The sequence below is a fragment of the Diabrotica undecimpunctata genome, chromosome 8 (genome assembly GCF_040954645.1).
Source record: "Diabrotica undecimpunctata isolate CICGRU chromosome 8, icDiaUnde3, whole genome shotgun sequence".
In the NCBI taxonomy this organism is placed as follows: Eukaryota; Metazoa; Arthropoda; class Insecta; order Coleoptera; family Chrysomelidae; genus Diabrotica; species Diabrotica undecimpunctata.
This window is the reverse complement of record NC_092810.1, coordinates 59,558,984-59,575,026: the sequence shown is the minus strand read 5'-3', so window position 1 is coordinate 59,575,026 and position 16,043 is coordinate 59,558,984. Positions and strand designations below refer to the sequence as shown.

The following is a 16,043-nucleotide window of genomic DNA, read 5'->3' as shown; positions in this document are numbered from 1 at the left end:
TCACTGTTATAAAAAAACCATTCCACACGCATTCCATAAGCCTCACTGGTTATATTCTGTAATATGAAAAAGATTCGTGAATAATAGAGGAGGGAGTCTAAAATGATCATTAACTTATCTATGGTTCAGAAACTATTTTTTTGTTGCATTTTATATTAATTCTCGATATGGATATCAAATTCTAATCTTTCATAAATATTTCTTTTTATTAACCTCGCTTTTATTACACATTATTCATTTGACCGTCCAAATGTATAGACGTATTCAGAGCTCCGCTATCTAATCGGTAGTAATTAAGATATCATTAGTCGTGAGTGATATCAATGGCCATGGTTGTAAGCTATCATGATAAATTCAAGTAAACTAAGCGCACATACGTCGAATTTGGACGGTCGATAAAAGTTCGATCGAACAAATTCCTTTGGTGAAGCGAAGAAACAATGTGAGCGTGCACACACATCGATCGCCAAACGGCACGGCATCGATGTCGTGTGGCGATCGATGAATGTCACTGTATAGATGGCTGCCGTGGTCGTTGCCGTCGTTCCAAGGCGTATAGTACCAAATGAACGCGCGGACACACATCGATCTTTGTCGACCGACCAGAGGACCAGTTGCGTTTTTTGGACACTTCCCAACGTACGTAGCTCTGTGTTGCTACGCAGTTCTGTATTGTTCATTGTAATTTTGTGTACTCCACCTAAAAAACCTTTGTGGATTAACAAACGTCATCGAATAAATGTCGTGTAGTGTGCGTGCAAAGCATCATCGATAAAAGTTCGATCGAACTTTTATCCACCCTCCAAATTCGATGTGTGTGCGCCTAGCCTAAGGTAAGCGAAATATTTAAATTTTTATAATGTTTCTTATTCATACCGAAACGGACGCACTACTTCTTCTTTAAGTGCCGTCTCCCGATTGGAGGTTGGATATCATCATCACTATCTTTACTCTATCTACTGCTGCTCTGAAGAGTTCTATAGAACTGCATTTAAACCAGTCCCTTAAATTCTTCAACCATGACACTCTCCTTCTTCCTCTTATCTTTCCCTGTATTCTCAGCCTTAGCAGTTCATATCGCTGTCCCCTCATTACGTGTCCCGGATATTGTAACTTTCTTATTTTTATTGTGTTTGTTTATTGTGTTTACCACTAGTCCGACAAAATAATGCCATGTTCGCAGAGAATATGTAACAAATTTATGTTGCTCCACTTTGGGCGCTACTGTAACAAATAGTAGGCAGATCACTTGGGACAAGGTCCCTGATGTTATAAGATCTGTAGAGTAGTGTGAAGATAAGTTGAAAACTAAATTAAAATAAAAGTTGAGACTGGCCAGTTGATACTCAAGGTAGGGTTAGGCCTATTTGCATGCCCTGAGAAAACAGTAAAGAATAGAAAAGATGTATATTAACTAGACAATTTAATAATAACCAAAACGAACTAAGAGTAAGTACTGGCAACAGGAATATAGGAGAAAAGAATGATTTGGGCCAGGGAAGATGTTTACTGGACTCTTAGTCTAACAAACACTTTACCTAGTGACTTTATTGCTGCTGCTAACTATGTTTTCTGTAACTAGATATAACCTTATTAAAAAAAAGAAGGTGGTTTAATAACACAGATTATTACTTATAACCCAATTTAACCCATTAGCGCCCACCGTTACTATATGGTAACGTAAAACACATGATTTTTAAAAATTCTGCGGTACGCCCATGGAACTAGTCAGCGACATATTTTGAAAACTATCGTTTCTAGGAATACTTCAGGCACCCATAAAACGTAACGGATTCGTATTTTAGTCTTCTCTCAACCGTCGAGAGATAATCATATGACAGTGTGGTTTGAGTTTATAGAAAAAGATGGACGTCCGTTTTGCGTAAGTAATTTTTGACAGTCTTCTAGTAACTATATTTGCATATTTAAAAAAAACTAAGTTTATTATACTCCAACTTATTATAAATTGTTGTATTTTATCAACAATTAAATGTAGCGAATTTGGTAGGAATAGTCAAAGTACGCCGTTACCATATGGTTGCGGTGGGCGCTTACGGAGTCATAATTTAATTTTTTTTCAGTCGTGGATTTTCGTTAGCAGAAGCGCTAGATATGGTTTACGGTGACGAAAAATTAGCTGAGCAAGTCGATAATATTTTTATAACACCGCCAGATGTAAATGGTGCTGATACAGACGAGGATTTTGCGAATGAAGATGAAGGTGGATTCATAAATAACCTAACAGGTGCTTAGTTGTACAAATAATGATATACGTACATATTATAATTGTTTATTTTTACAGGTAGGCAGCTACGAGCGCAAGCAGAAATACAACTTTCTAGCAACGAAAGGATCGGTACTGACAATGAAGAAGTGCAGACAGATGTAAGTATAACCAGTAATTTTTTAATTTGCTTAGGTTTAAAATTTATTTCTATTACAGTTACAAGCAGTAGTGGAGACACCCGAAAGAGAAACTAGAGCATCGTTTCAACTATGGCAAAATGAAAGAAAAGATGTATTAATGAAAAACTGTGCTTGGGTTCAAGGAGACTTTCAGTCTGCAAGTTTTTCGTTTCCAGAAGAAGATTATTCTAGGTATGAAAATCTATCATGTCTTGATATGTTCAGTATATTTTTTGATGATGAGACAGTAAACTACTTAGCGGAAGAATCCCAACGATATGCACAATTTGTAAACCAAACTGACCCATGCATTACATCTGGAGAAATACGTTGTTTTATAGGTATTCTCCTGCTATCGGGGTACAATCCATTACCATCGAAGAGAATGTATTGGGATACTTATGATGATGTAAAGAACACTTTAGTTTCTAATTCAATGAGACGAAATAGATTTCTGCAAATTCAAAGGTTTTTGCATTTCGCAGATAATACAAAGCCTAATATTAGTGACAAAGCATGGAAAATTCGACCATTGATTGACAGAGTAAAAACAAAATGTCTTGAAAATTTTGTTCCAACAAAAAATCTATCATATGACGAGTCTATGATAAAGTATTATGGCCGCCATCAATGTAAACAGTTTATACGAAATAAACCAATCCGCTTTGGTTATAAAATGTGGTCGCTAAATACTTCTACTGGATATCTGGTAAACTTTGACCTATACCAAGGAAGAAATCCACGTTCAAATGAACAATACGATAAACTTTTTGGCAAGTGTTCATCCCCTTTGGTGCGAATGCTTGAAGAGATAAATCACTCAGATTTACACTACAATTTACACGTTGACAACCTATTTTCAGGATTTAATTTATTTAGTTACCTACGATTTTTGGGGTACGGCACAATTGGAACAATTAGAGAAAACATAATTCCATCTAGCTGTCCCTTGGAAAAAAAGAAGGAGTTTTCTAAAAGAAATCGTGGCTATTCACAACATACAATAGAAAAAAACAGCGGTATCTTACTGGTGCGATGGAAAGATAACTCTGTTGTCACAATGGCATCTACGAGTTGTGGTGGTTCAGCATTGGGCACGGTAAAAAGATTTTCTCATGAAGAAAAACGCCATATTCAAGTAAGTCGGCCTCACTGTATTGCTAAATACAATAAAAATATGGGGGGTACCGACTTGATGGATCAAGGTGTTTCAACCTACCGAGTAGCAATTCGCAGTAAAAAATGGTACTGGCCAATTGTAACATGGTTGTTGGATGTTGCAGTCCATAATTCATGGCATTTATATAAAAAAAATAAAAAAGATATATCCTTGCTATCGTTTAAGAGAGAATTGGCCCAAGTTCTTCTCGCAAGATATGGAAGTCCTCCCTTATATACAGGAAGACCTACTCTACATAGACAGAACTTGCCAGATCTTCGTTTTGATCGCATCGATCATTTCGTTACACCAAGCAGTAGAAGGCGATGTGCTGGTGAAGGATGTACAACATCTGGACGAACAATGTGCTAAAAATGCAACGTTGGTTTGTGTGTTAATTGTTTTATAGGATACCACACCAGACGATAAAAATATTCTCAAATAAATATTTAAAAAAAATTTTTATTTCAACGATCCTAAAAATTCCTTAAGCGCCCAGCGTTACCATATGGTAACACCATGTAATTTTTTTAAAAAAAGACATGAAACCGAAAAACTTATTTTTTTGGATTAAATTATTAACATTTTCATCTAATTAACCCTAAAAGTAAAGATTTAAAAAAAAAACTTGGGCGCTAATGGGTTAATAATAATAAAATAGAAAACCTGTAAACCCCGTAAGAAACAGATCCAAGATGAATTGGTGATGTTACCAGTAGGGCTGTAGAAATACAAAATGGACCTTTGTGCACAAATGACCTTACAAAAAAAATTGTATTATAATCCACCCCTACCCTGTTATAACTAATATATATATATATATATATATATATTTAAAATATTTAATGACAAAAATAAACAAATGATATTAAGAAAAAAAAAATGGAATGTTATATAAATAATGATACGAAAATATAAATTAAGAAAAATTGACTAAAATTATTATTAAGTTGTTTTGGTTTGTTCACTCACTAAAAGTTTAAACAAAATTTAAGGTAGCTTATTTTTAAAATAGTAGGAAAACAATAAAAAAAAAAGAACCTGACTACTCTCAAACCGAGAAGGTTCTTTTTCCGGACACCTTACGCCGCTGGGACTAGTCCGGGTGAAAGCTATAAGCACACTCTTCTAGTACTAAACTGAACAGCTACTCCACTAATCGGGAAAAACCAAAAAAAAACTCCGACTAAACTAAATGGAATCAATTACCCCCAAATTCAAAATAATCTTGATTGACTTTATATTCTTTTTTTCTTCAGCGACTAAACATAAAATCAAAGAAAGCTCTTATTAGCTTTATTCTGAGTTGATAAACAAAAAGGCAGATAGGACAAGAAAAACTAGTCCGAATGATGATAATTAGTGAAGGTTTCGTACACTTTTGTGACCTTGGAAAATTAATCGAAAACTATGTATTTATAAAAAAAATGTTGGGATTTTACTATGAATATTTCAATGAAGAATTAAAATTTAACTTATCATGAATATATTATAGGCAAATAGTAATGAAGTATCTCCTTAAATTACCGAATTGCTTGGATATTTATGAGAACGCGTACTTAGGAGAATTTCTAACAGAAAGAATTCTGAACGTGATTTGACTGATATAATTAGGGTAAAATTATTGAATAAATGATATTAATATGAAACTAATAATGGTTAAAAAAAAATAATGATTTACTTTAATTAAAATGAAACTGACCCAACGCAACAATATTTCACTAATAAAACCAAAATCTTCTTTTCCCAAAAACTTCTAATACTCAAAAAACGCCTTCTGTAACTTAAATTGACCTCTGAATAACTTAAAATTTTTCCTGATAACTTTAAAACCTCGTGGCGTTGGTCGCTGAATGATCAATCTTCTGCCCCGTTCAAAGGTTGGATATAAAGTGAGTTTTTACACTTTTAACCCATTAGTGCTCAGAACTAAAAAAGTTTGAAAGTTGTAAATTTTTTTATAGATTTTATTACAAATAGTGTTACATATTTACTAAAAAATACATAAAAAAATCAAGGTCTGTCAAAAGGTTGTCAAAATGAGTGGCAACTTTAGTTGCCACTGAGCGCTTACGGTTTGGTAATAACCAAAAATTTTCTATGTATTAGAAATGAATTAAAAACTAATCGTGATTTAACAAAACTAGAGATACATATTATGGAAATTATTTATGGAAAGTTTCAAAACAAGTCACATGTAGGGGTACATTACATTTATTACACAAGTATGTTGTTCTTTTTTGACACATTTTACATCTGCGGTACTTTGAGTCTCCTTTCGCGATAATGTGATTTTTCTTGTCCGTTCTTAGATCTTCCAAAACAGCGGAAGTGGAAAACGATGTATGCGGCCCGGGTTTAGTTGGAGAACAACCATATTTTGTAAGAAGCTGTAATACTACTTGTCTTCTAAATTGCAAGTATGGTAATTCGTGACCTAGAAGCCTATATAGTAGCCAACCTTGAACACAACAGTCATCCACAGACCAAGCATAGAGTGGCCACCACCATTTTTATTGCGAATTTTGCATCTATATTGAGCAGTGAACTGATCATTTAGGTCAACACCTCCCATAGTAGGATTATAGTGGGAAATGGCATCAGGCATTTTAATCATCATCTTCTTTTTTTCACGTTTACTAAACCGCTGAACATTTTTAAACTGCACTTCTGTGTGGTTTGATAATACTGTTACAACAGCATTGTCATTCCATCTAATGGCTGTAAGCTTTCCATTAGATGTGGAATGTGTCGTCCCTCTATCACATTTCTTGAAAGATTCTTTCGGAGGTAAATTCATCCACTTTGCTATTCTATTTTCTCGCAATGTTCCAGTTCCCCCCAAGTCTCGTTTAGACAGTTCTTCAAGTAAGGACACAGAAGTGAATAAATTGTCAAAATACAATTTAGTCCCGCTAGAAACGTTGGCATATTCAGCAAGTCCTAGTACTACATTTCCTCCTTGTCCGAGTCCAGTATCAGGATGCTTTGTATGTGCACCGCAGTATGGTTCAGCATGAGACACAAATCCATTAGGGCTTGCTAAAACTCACAATTTAAACCCAAAACGAATAGGTTTGCCCCGTATAAATTGTTTTGTAGGATGACGTCCATAATACGGGACTATGCTCTCATTTATAGCAACTGAATTTCCAACTGGTACTTGCTTGAATGAATTATTTAGATAATCAAACAGAGGGCGGACCTTGTAAAACCTGTCAGTGTTTATCTGCGAGTTATCATTTAGATGAAGATACCGTAATATATCCTCAAATCGACGTCTTCGCATTGCTTCTGCAACTATAGCTACCTTGCAGTCAGGTTCATTTTGCCAATACATCCGCTTACTCGGCAGTTGGTGGTAACCAGATAATAAGATTATTCCCAAGAAGACAGAAATTTCATCATAACTTACATTTAAACTATGCACTCCCTTTTGTCCGGCATAAAGATTAGTTTGTGTAATGATATGTTCAATTAGAGTATCAGTAAAAAAGCATATGAAAGCTTGAAATGGAGAATTTACTGAGTTTTTTAAAAATTCCATAGTAGATGGTCCAGAGGGTATAGTAACGGCAGGTAAATTCCAACTGTTTTCTTTATTTTGAGACCAAACACTGTTTGAAGATGCAATTACTTTTCGCTTTTTATTTCCAATAGGTTTTGAAGTACCTGGCTCTGACAAATCAATATTTTTCTCATCCAAACAGATATTTACTGTACTGTTTGAATGATTCTCAACAATTTCCTCATCCAACTCAACAATCGCTTCTGATCTGAGGATTCTACCTGGTAAATGATTTGGATTTCCTTCAGTTTCGTCATCTGATAAATCTGAATCTTCGTCTGTATCAGCTTTAACAGATTCTATAGGAGGAACTATTCTTACTGATATGATTCTTCTAAAAAAACTTAATCCGTAATTTTCTTCACAAGCTTTCATAATTTCATCTACGCTAAACGTATTATCTTTAGACCTAAAAGAAAAAAAATGAATCATTCTAGTGCTCAGTGGCAACTAAAGTTGCCACGTGAATTTAGGGTACCATAATTATGTTATAATTCAATGAACAGTTAATTTTCTTAGATCAGTATATATAATAAACCTTTGGTTTAAAATGAATTGAGTATGAACACATAATATTATAAATTAACTAAAAAATACTTACATTTTTTAGGACTAAGTTTGGTTGCTGCAAAACTCTAATATTGAAATAAATACTAACGAGTACCTAACAAGTTTACAAGCAAATTTGTACGTTATAAATACATGTGGACACGCTAAAAATTATATACCACTTAAAAATAGGTCACACACAATACACAAGAGATTTTACGGGTGTTGAAAGTCACTGGCAACTAAAGTTGCCACTGAGCGCTAATGGGTTAAAATCGTTGGCTTCTGTCAGTTCCCAGCTAAGCGGAAACGGCAGGTAAGCAGTTTGACCAATTGATAAACAATTGATAATACGATTACATGTATAGTTGGTTGCATACCTTACAGGCAGAATTAAGTTATTTTAAATTTCTCAGTAACGATAAAGTAATCTTATCGTTACAAATACACAACGCTCACAAAATGAGCAGTCGCTTTATAATGCATGGTGTCAAGCAGAAGAAAATTTTAAGAGACTTAATATGGATAATCAACGGTTGAGTGAAATAATCGCCAATACGGAAAAGAGATTAGCATAGCTGGAAAAAGTCGAACAACATACAGGGTTAATCGCAAGTGCTGATGAATCACAAAAGAAATTAAAAGCAGATAAACTTGAATACTGCACCGATGAAGAAGATTTAGCGTATTATAGCGTATAGGCTGGATAAGAAACGAAAACAGAAAAACTAACAAAAAACGTAAAATGGATACCTCACTATCTCCTCCCTCTCCGCAAAAATCAAGTGCAGAAACACAAAATGAAAAACCAATCAAAAAACCAAAACCACCACCTCCGATTGTCTTGTCTTGTAATAATTTTCCTTGTACTGGGAAATGACCTAATCACATTATAGAGTAAAGTAATTCTTACGGGGTGCTGATCCTACTATCTCTCAACCTCACTTTATAAGTTGATAAAATTTCATAATAATAAACACAATAATTGTTTTTGGACCTCTCATAGAAGGCGAACAGTGTCACACCTCTTCTACTTCTCATCTTACCTGTTTTTCAAACAAACAATAGTCTATCTGATACCCCCGTTCTCTTTGCAAGGAACTTATTGCAGGCTCTATAGGTACCTCGATCCAATCACCGTAAAGCTAATAAAATGGTGATTGATGTCGGTGAATTCATCAAACATGACCTAGTCTTTTACGTATCCAGTTGTTATTTGCATTACACAACTTTTGCTTACTTCGATGTACGATCAGGAATTCTTCTACTTATTTTTGACTGGCTTTACAACTGAAGTTAAACCTTCGTCGCATTCACTATAGCCCTTTATCTTGTACGATCTTTTGCTTTTATTGCTGGAATGGCCTACTGATCTTCTACTATGATCTCTCAAAAAACACTGTCTTTAGTACTCTGTCTTCGTCTGATCTTACGACTTGACCTGCTCATCTTATCCGGTTAGCTTTTATACGTCTGATGATGTTTTTAGTGCCATACAAAGTCACCAATTCAGCATTGCGGCATCTTTTCCGCTCTTCTGTCAATCCATCTCTTTGAGAGCCAAATATCCTTCTGAAAACCTTTCTTTCAAATACCAGCAGCTTATTTATTTCCCGCTCAATCAGGAATTGCTTCTAACAAACGTTGGCTCTAGACTTATGCCATCAGATCTAGAGCGCCTAACCATTTTATCTTCATTGGCACCAATTTGAACCATCATTTGAACCCCAATCCCTGGCTTTTGTATTAAGTCGCCGAGCACCATGCATTCGTTTCTACTTTCTTTTCCCACCTCCCCATAATCTAGTTAAATTTTGGTGCTTACATTAATTTGGAGAATTTCAGGGTAGACCTATAGCCTACCGATCTCTGTTTGCTATCTACGCCTGATTTTATCAACCATACTCCTGAACTTAGGACACAGTGGCTTTTATGGCCCTCCAAATTGCAGTTCATGCAGTTCTCGACTGGGTTGAGCTTAGTCGCTAAATTTTTGTTTAAACTAAAGACTGACACGGTCAGGGACTCGTCTTTGGCTAGTCATTTCGCCGGCTTCCTGGAAATATTGCTCCCCAAAGAAGTCGAAGCTTGTAACCACATGCTTTTCTTCCCATATTTCTACTTACACTCAGTTAGTTTCTTTTACACTGACAGGCATTTGACTTTGTAAGGCTCTTCACCCTTACCTTAATATTAGTTTTGTACACACCCTTCGGCGTTCACACTCGTTCTCTCTCCATAACCGCAACGTTAACAAACGCAGTCACTATATCCTCGGATTCATCGCCAGATATTGGGGCGCTCGGCAATTCAGGGTATTTCTTCCTGAGCCTACCGACTACTCCAGAATCTGAAAGTCGTCTGGTATTACCATAATATTCATTGCCATTACCATTATTACCATACACTTTATATTATTTGTATACCAACTTAGACCACTCTTTGCAGATGAGGTTCATGACCTCATCACTGCCGATAATGTTAGCGGACCTCCCTTCTTCTCGGGTCTCCTCCTTAAATGAGACCTGGACATTCACGCTCGTTATATTCTTTATATTAAGAAACGCATCGGTCTGCATGCTCACTGTACTCATATATTTGCATGGATTACTCTTTTTCATTCTACCTTCAGAGGACAGATCGATAGTAAAATATAACAGCTTAAGGAATTTGTTGTTGGCCAATACCCTCTCCAGCGCAGCCACTCTTTCTGTCATGTCTCCACATATTCCCACTCAAATAAAGAGTGACTTCCAGATACTGGTTCACTTTTTCTGTAGTCCCTACTTCAGCCTCCGTCTTATCCAGTGCAAGAGAAATACCGTACTCATTCATCTACTCCTCGACGCCACTCGCATACGTTGTCCGAAGGCCATAGTTCTAAGATTTTATGCTACCAGCACCACATATCACGGCATCAACGACGTTCTGCAAGCAAGTAATTTAATTATACCCAGCCTGTGAGACATGTTCACCACAAAGATTTACATTCGGGTGTAACAATTCATTGAAGCGAGTTGTATTAACTCGAGTTAAAAACAGAAGTCCACCGCTACACAATGCTTTAGACCATCCCTTTTCCCCATATAGCACTCTGACGTGCGATAGGGGCACAACTATCAGCCAAATAATCTTCATGTGGGAATCCTGGATAAGAGAACTCCAACGTGGATCCCTAACCGATTTATACTCAGGACAGCGTGACGCGCTTTGTTCCTGTTATCCTCTAGTAACTTGTCCGCGAATCTAAAATTGCTTACTTAGGCCCCAGGTTTCCGCTACGGACTACGTTCAGTTCGAAGACCTAGTGCTCAAGTGTTTTGGCCCTACTTGCCCGGGTTTTTTGTGTATATTATATATATTATTTGGTTGGCTTTCGCCGGATTTTTATATTTTTTGTTATTTTTTTTTGTAAGATGTCTATAAAGATAGAAATTGTCAAGAAGCATAAAACGTCTTATCTTGGACACATATTTAGACACGACAGGTATAACTTCCTTCAGCTTATTATAGAAGGGAAAATAGAAGGCAGACGCGGCCCGGGTAGACGACAAATGATCTTGCTGCGCAACATCAAATATTGGACAGGATTAGACTTTCAAAGTTTAATAAGGAAAGCCCAAAACAGGGAAGACTTTGCAGAGGTCATCGCCAACCTTTGCTAAGAAGACGGCACCTAAAGAAGATGTCTATGTAAGGGTTATATTGGTGTAATTTTGGGGCCTCTTCCCTTGAAGCCGACACAATGCGGCAATTTGCAGTGTTTATCGAATTTTTAGAGCTACGAACTATCCTCTATTGGTTTATTTATTTTTCTCTTTGGGGTTGTTCAACGACGTTCTTGGGCGTCGTATCTGCATTCGTACCTATTATAAGGAGTTATCATCTTACAACAGCACCACTGATCGTCACTTTCGCAATGCAGGGAGACTCAAAGGCCTCAAGGGCTATAGAACCGGAGGGTCCAGAGGTCCTCGTGTTTGTAAGATAGTCGCCCTCAGTTATAAACATCTACTTAATGCCCTTTGTATATAAATCACTATTAACAAAATAGCAGTAAAGCCTATTCAGCCATAAACATCTGTAAAAATACTAGTCCCTAAAATAAAATGGTTTTTCCTAACCACAGAAATAAGAATAAATGGATAAATAATAATGAAATGATTATTAAACAAAATAAAAAAAACAAAAAAGATACAATTTCCTAGAAGAAATCTATTGTTTGATTTATCTTGAAAAACTAAATGCCAAAAAAAAGAGAACAGAATAAATAATTATATCGTTTCAATTTGTTTTAATCCAAGTTTGTAATATTGTTTTAGTTGTGCTGTAAGTGGATGGGGTCAAACAGGATTTACAGTATTTGACGCACCAACTAACCCACAAAAACAGGCTTTCGTTACCATTGTATCCTACGCAACGTGTAGAGCATCATTTGCTATGGCAAATCTTTTAGGTACAAACGTGGATACGTATTTAGATCCAAACGGAGAACTATGTGCAGGAGGTGTCAGCATGGTAGATGCATGCACGGTAAGTTAAAATTTATAGTATAGTATGTGAATTTTTTGCATTTGGTTTTAGAAACTTGAGTTGGTTTATACAACAGACAGTCTCACATATTTATCATTTTTATTAAAGAACTCAATCATTAGGTAGCTACGATGAGTGAGTTGTCCACTTAGGGAGAGTGATAGCCCCATGGCTTAAATCTGATAATAAAACAATCTTTATTGTCTTCCATGGATCATACTAGTTCTAGCATCATTAACAGATGAAATTAAATACATCATCATTGAATAGACTGTTAGTCTTGAATATGGACTTCAAATTAATTTACAGAACACCGAGGTGATGATCGTTGATCTAACTAGTATAATCAGCCGGAAATATTAAATGTAACAGGATATGAAGTGGTACGTCGATTTAATTACTTAAGCTCTTATCACATACAATGGATGACGCGAAGAAGTTATACATCGACGCCTTAAAATGTCAAACTTACTAAAATCTAGAAGGATACGGCCGTAAGCAAGGACACGAAATTGCACCTGGTTCTTCTTCTTAGGGTGCCTGTCCGTTTCGAACGTTGGTGATCATTCTGGTCGCCAATGATCTATGATAACTTCATTCTTTGCTATACGGAATAGCTGTGTTTAGGTCTTTCTATACCATGCTCTCAGGTTAGCAAGCCAGGATATTCTTCCTCATCCTGGGGCCCTTTTTCCTTCAATTTTACCTTGCAAAATTCATTGAAGTAGCTCATATTTGCCTTGATTTCTCATTATATGTTCCAAGTATTGCAGCTTACGGCCCTTCACGTTGCTGATCAAATCCGCGGTTGCATTCATTCTCTGTAGTACTTCTTCATTGGTGACTTTGTCCGTTCATAATATCTTTAGGATCCTTCTGTATAACCATGGCTCAAAAACCTGAAGTTTTGATAGAGCTTCCGCCTTCAATGTCCACGTTTCTACTCCGTACAAAAACACTGAGTACACGTAACATTTAAGGCGCCTTATTTTTGTTTCTAGGGTGAGATCATGGCTCTTGAACACAGAGCTCATAGCAAAGAATGCACTTTTTATCTTCCCGATGCGACATTTAATCTGTTAAGTATTGTCCCATGACTCATTGATTATAGTTCCCAAGTAGTTGTACTATGAGACACCTTCAATTTTCATTTGGTTCACTTACAGATTCGCTCCAGTTATGTTTTCCCTGCTGATGATCTTTAGCTTGGTTTTGCTGGTGTTTATATCCAGTCCATATGTTCTACTTGTTTCCGTTATTTTGTTCATTAAGTTTTGCAGACCTTCTATGGTATTGAAAAACACTATTGTATTATCTGCATACCGCAGGTTATTGAGCTTGACTCCATTTATTGAGATGACTTCATCAATATCTTTTAGAGCCTCTTCAAAAATGTGCTCCGAGTACAGAATAAATATCAGTGATGAAATTATGCACCCCTGTCTCACCCCTCTTAAGATTTTGACCTGATCTGTATATTCTCCATCCATTCGGAACACCGCTGCTTGATTCCAATACAGGTTAGCTATTATTTTTTAGGTCTCTTCCATCAATACCTGTCCTCTTTAGTACTTCCATCATATGCTCATGCCTGACTTTATCTAAAGCCTTCTTGCAGTCAATCTGGTATGCAAAAACATCACAGCTGACATCTCTACATTTTTTAAACAATACCAGCAAGCTAAATAAAGTTTCCCTCGTAGTAACGGCGTCTACAAATCCAAACTGATTGGGCGCAATTTTTTCCTCGCATTTTCGGTAAATTCTTTTGTGGATGACTTTTAAAAACACCTTCAGTACATTGCTCATTAGGTTTATGATCCTATAGTCTTCACAAATTTTTGTTCCTGGTTTTTCGGGCAATGGTACGAACTCTCTGCAGCTATTTTTTCTGCCTTGTATATTTCATTAAATATTTCAGTTATTATTTTTATTTGTTCTGCATCTAATAGCTTTAGCAGTTCTGCAGAAATTTCATCAAGACCTGGAGCCTTTCCATCCTTCATTTGTCTGACCGCTACCGTTATTTCTTCTGGTAGGATTTTGGGATCTGAATTTTCTTCAATGGTGGATTCTTGTATTGTTCTAAAGTCATCGAAAAGTTTCTAAAAGTATTCTTCCCATACTTTCTTTTTATTTTATTTGGTTATGGTAAGATTGCCTTCATTTTATCGCTGTTGCGTTTTCGGAACTTTCCAGATATTTCCTTCACCTTTCGATGGACATTGAAGTTATTATATTGACTCTGATACTCCTCTATTTCTTGACATTGTTTTTTTTTTCTTTGGCTTCTCTTATCTTTCTACTGACGATGGTATGTATTCTCTTATATTCTTGAAGATTTTCTTCGTTTTTTCCCTGATTCATAAGTATCTCATCCGTACCTTGTGCCTGGTATGGTCGCTTATCTATCCTATCCTTATCTTTGCTGCAAAAAGTTCAACCATCAAAAAGTCCGACTTACGACGTATAATGGCCTTTGAAAATTTTGAAATGTATGTATATCTCAATATTAAGTCGACATCAACACTAGGCTTACTACAATCATAAACCATAATATATTAAGCTTTTTTGGACACATATCCAGAAGAATGGAAGGTATGAAGAGATTAGTGGTTGACGATAACGTAGATAGTAAAAGAACCCGAGGAAGATCGCTACTCCAATGGTCAGACCAAATAAAGAGCACCACCGGTTACTCTCTGTCTGGGGCAACACGCGATGTGCAGGATAGAAACGAAACGAGGAGAGAAACGAATGGATAGTCACCATATGTCGAATACCATAACGTCACCATATTCTTACGAAGGTCAGAAGAGAGAGGATTGTACATTACCAAAAAAAAGATAGAAATAACTGGGTAAAGCTAAGACCATGTTAGTATTTACTACAATGAGATAATGTATATTAAACATTACAATTTTTTACCACTTTTTAATGAATATGTAGTATTAAAAATAGCCATTTCAAAATCTTTAGAAATTTAGCCCGATGGAGTTATATTTATGTTTTTAAAACAAATGATAAGCCAAATTTAAAGGTTAAAATAAGTTTATTGACGTTTCAATCTCCACTTCGGAAATCGTTCTCAAAATACAAACATTAATAAATAGGTAAAAGAAATAATAAGTTAGACTTACTCACAATCAATTTAATTTAACTAATCGGACGACCGGTTTCGCTTTCTATAATATGCAAAGCATCTTCAGGTCACGATACAAAGTTAAAATGCTGAAAATAATAATCCCATATTAGGGTGTTGTCTAATAAAGATAAAACGTAGGTAGGTGATATAAATTATATAAATTACAGTAATTATGCCAATATTACATGTCTGTGGTTTTATAAATGAATAAAATGTTTAAGCAGACAAGGTAAGACCCACAAATTGGTAACATAGTCTATTAAACTGTAATGAATTAATAAATAAACAAATAAATAAACATTACTTACATGCCGGTACTCTATTAATTGATGGTTGAAAGAACATGGTTCAAACTATCTTGTATTGTTGATTGGAGAATTCAGGTCAACTATTGTAATTTTTTATCTTTATTGTAATTGTTTATTTGATAAACAATTACAATAGTTGACCTGAATTCTCCAATCAACAATACAAGATAGTTTGAACCATTTTCTTTCAACCATCAATTAATAGAGTACCGGCATGTAAGTAATGTTTATTTATTTGTTTATTTATTAATTCATTACAGTTTAATAGACTATGTTACCAATTTGTGGGTCTTACCTTGTCTGCTTAAACATTTTATTCATTTATAAAACCACAGACATGTAATATTGGCATAATTACTGTAATTTATATAATTT

The 16,043-nt window shown here is 35.5% G+C and overlaps 2 protein-coding genes across 2 annotated transcripts in view; one reads left to right on the top strand and one right to left on the bottom strand.

Moving 5' to 3' along the window:
* Positions 1-16,043, bottom strand: part of LOC140447605 (methyl farnesoate epoxidase-like) — a 221,312-nt gene that overhangs the window by 110,647 nt on the left and 94,622 nt on the right. The window lies entirely within an intron of this gene.
* The window catches only part of LOC140448216 (inactive CLIP domain-containing serine protease A3-like), a 90,147-nt gene that overhangs the window by 58,918 nt on the left and 15,186 nt on the right, over positions 1-16,043 (top strand). Inside the window, exon 6 of the mRNA XM_072541324.1 lies at positions 12,005-12,215. Within this exon, the coding sequence (XP_072397425.1) occupies positions 12,005-12,215 (211 nt within the window). The remainder of the gene's footprint in view (positions 1-12,004; positions 12,216-16,043) is intronic.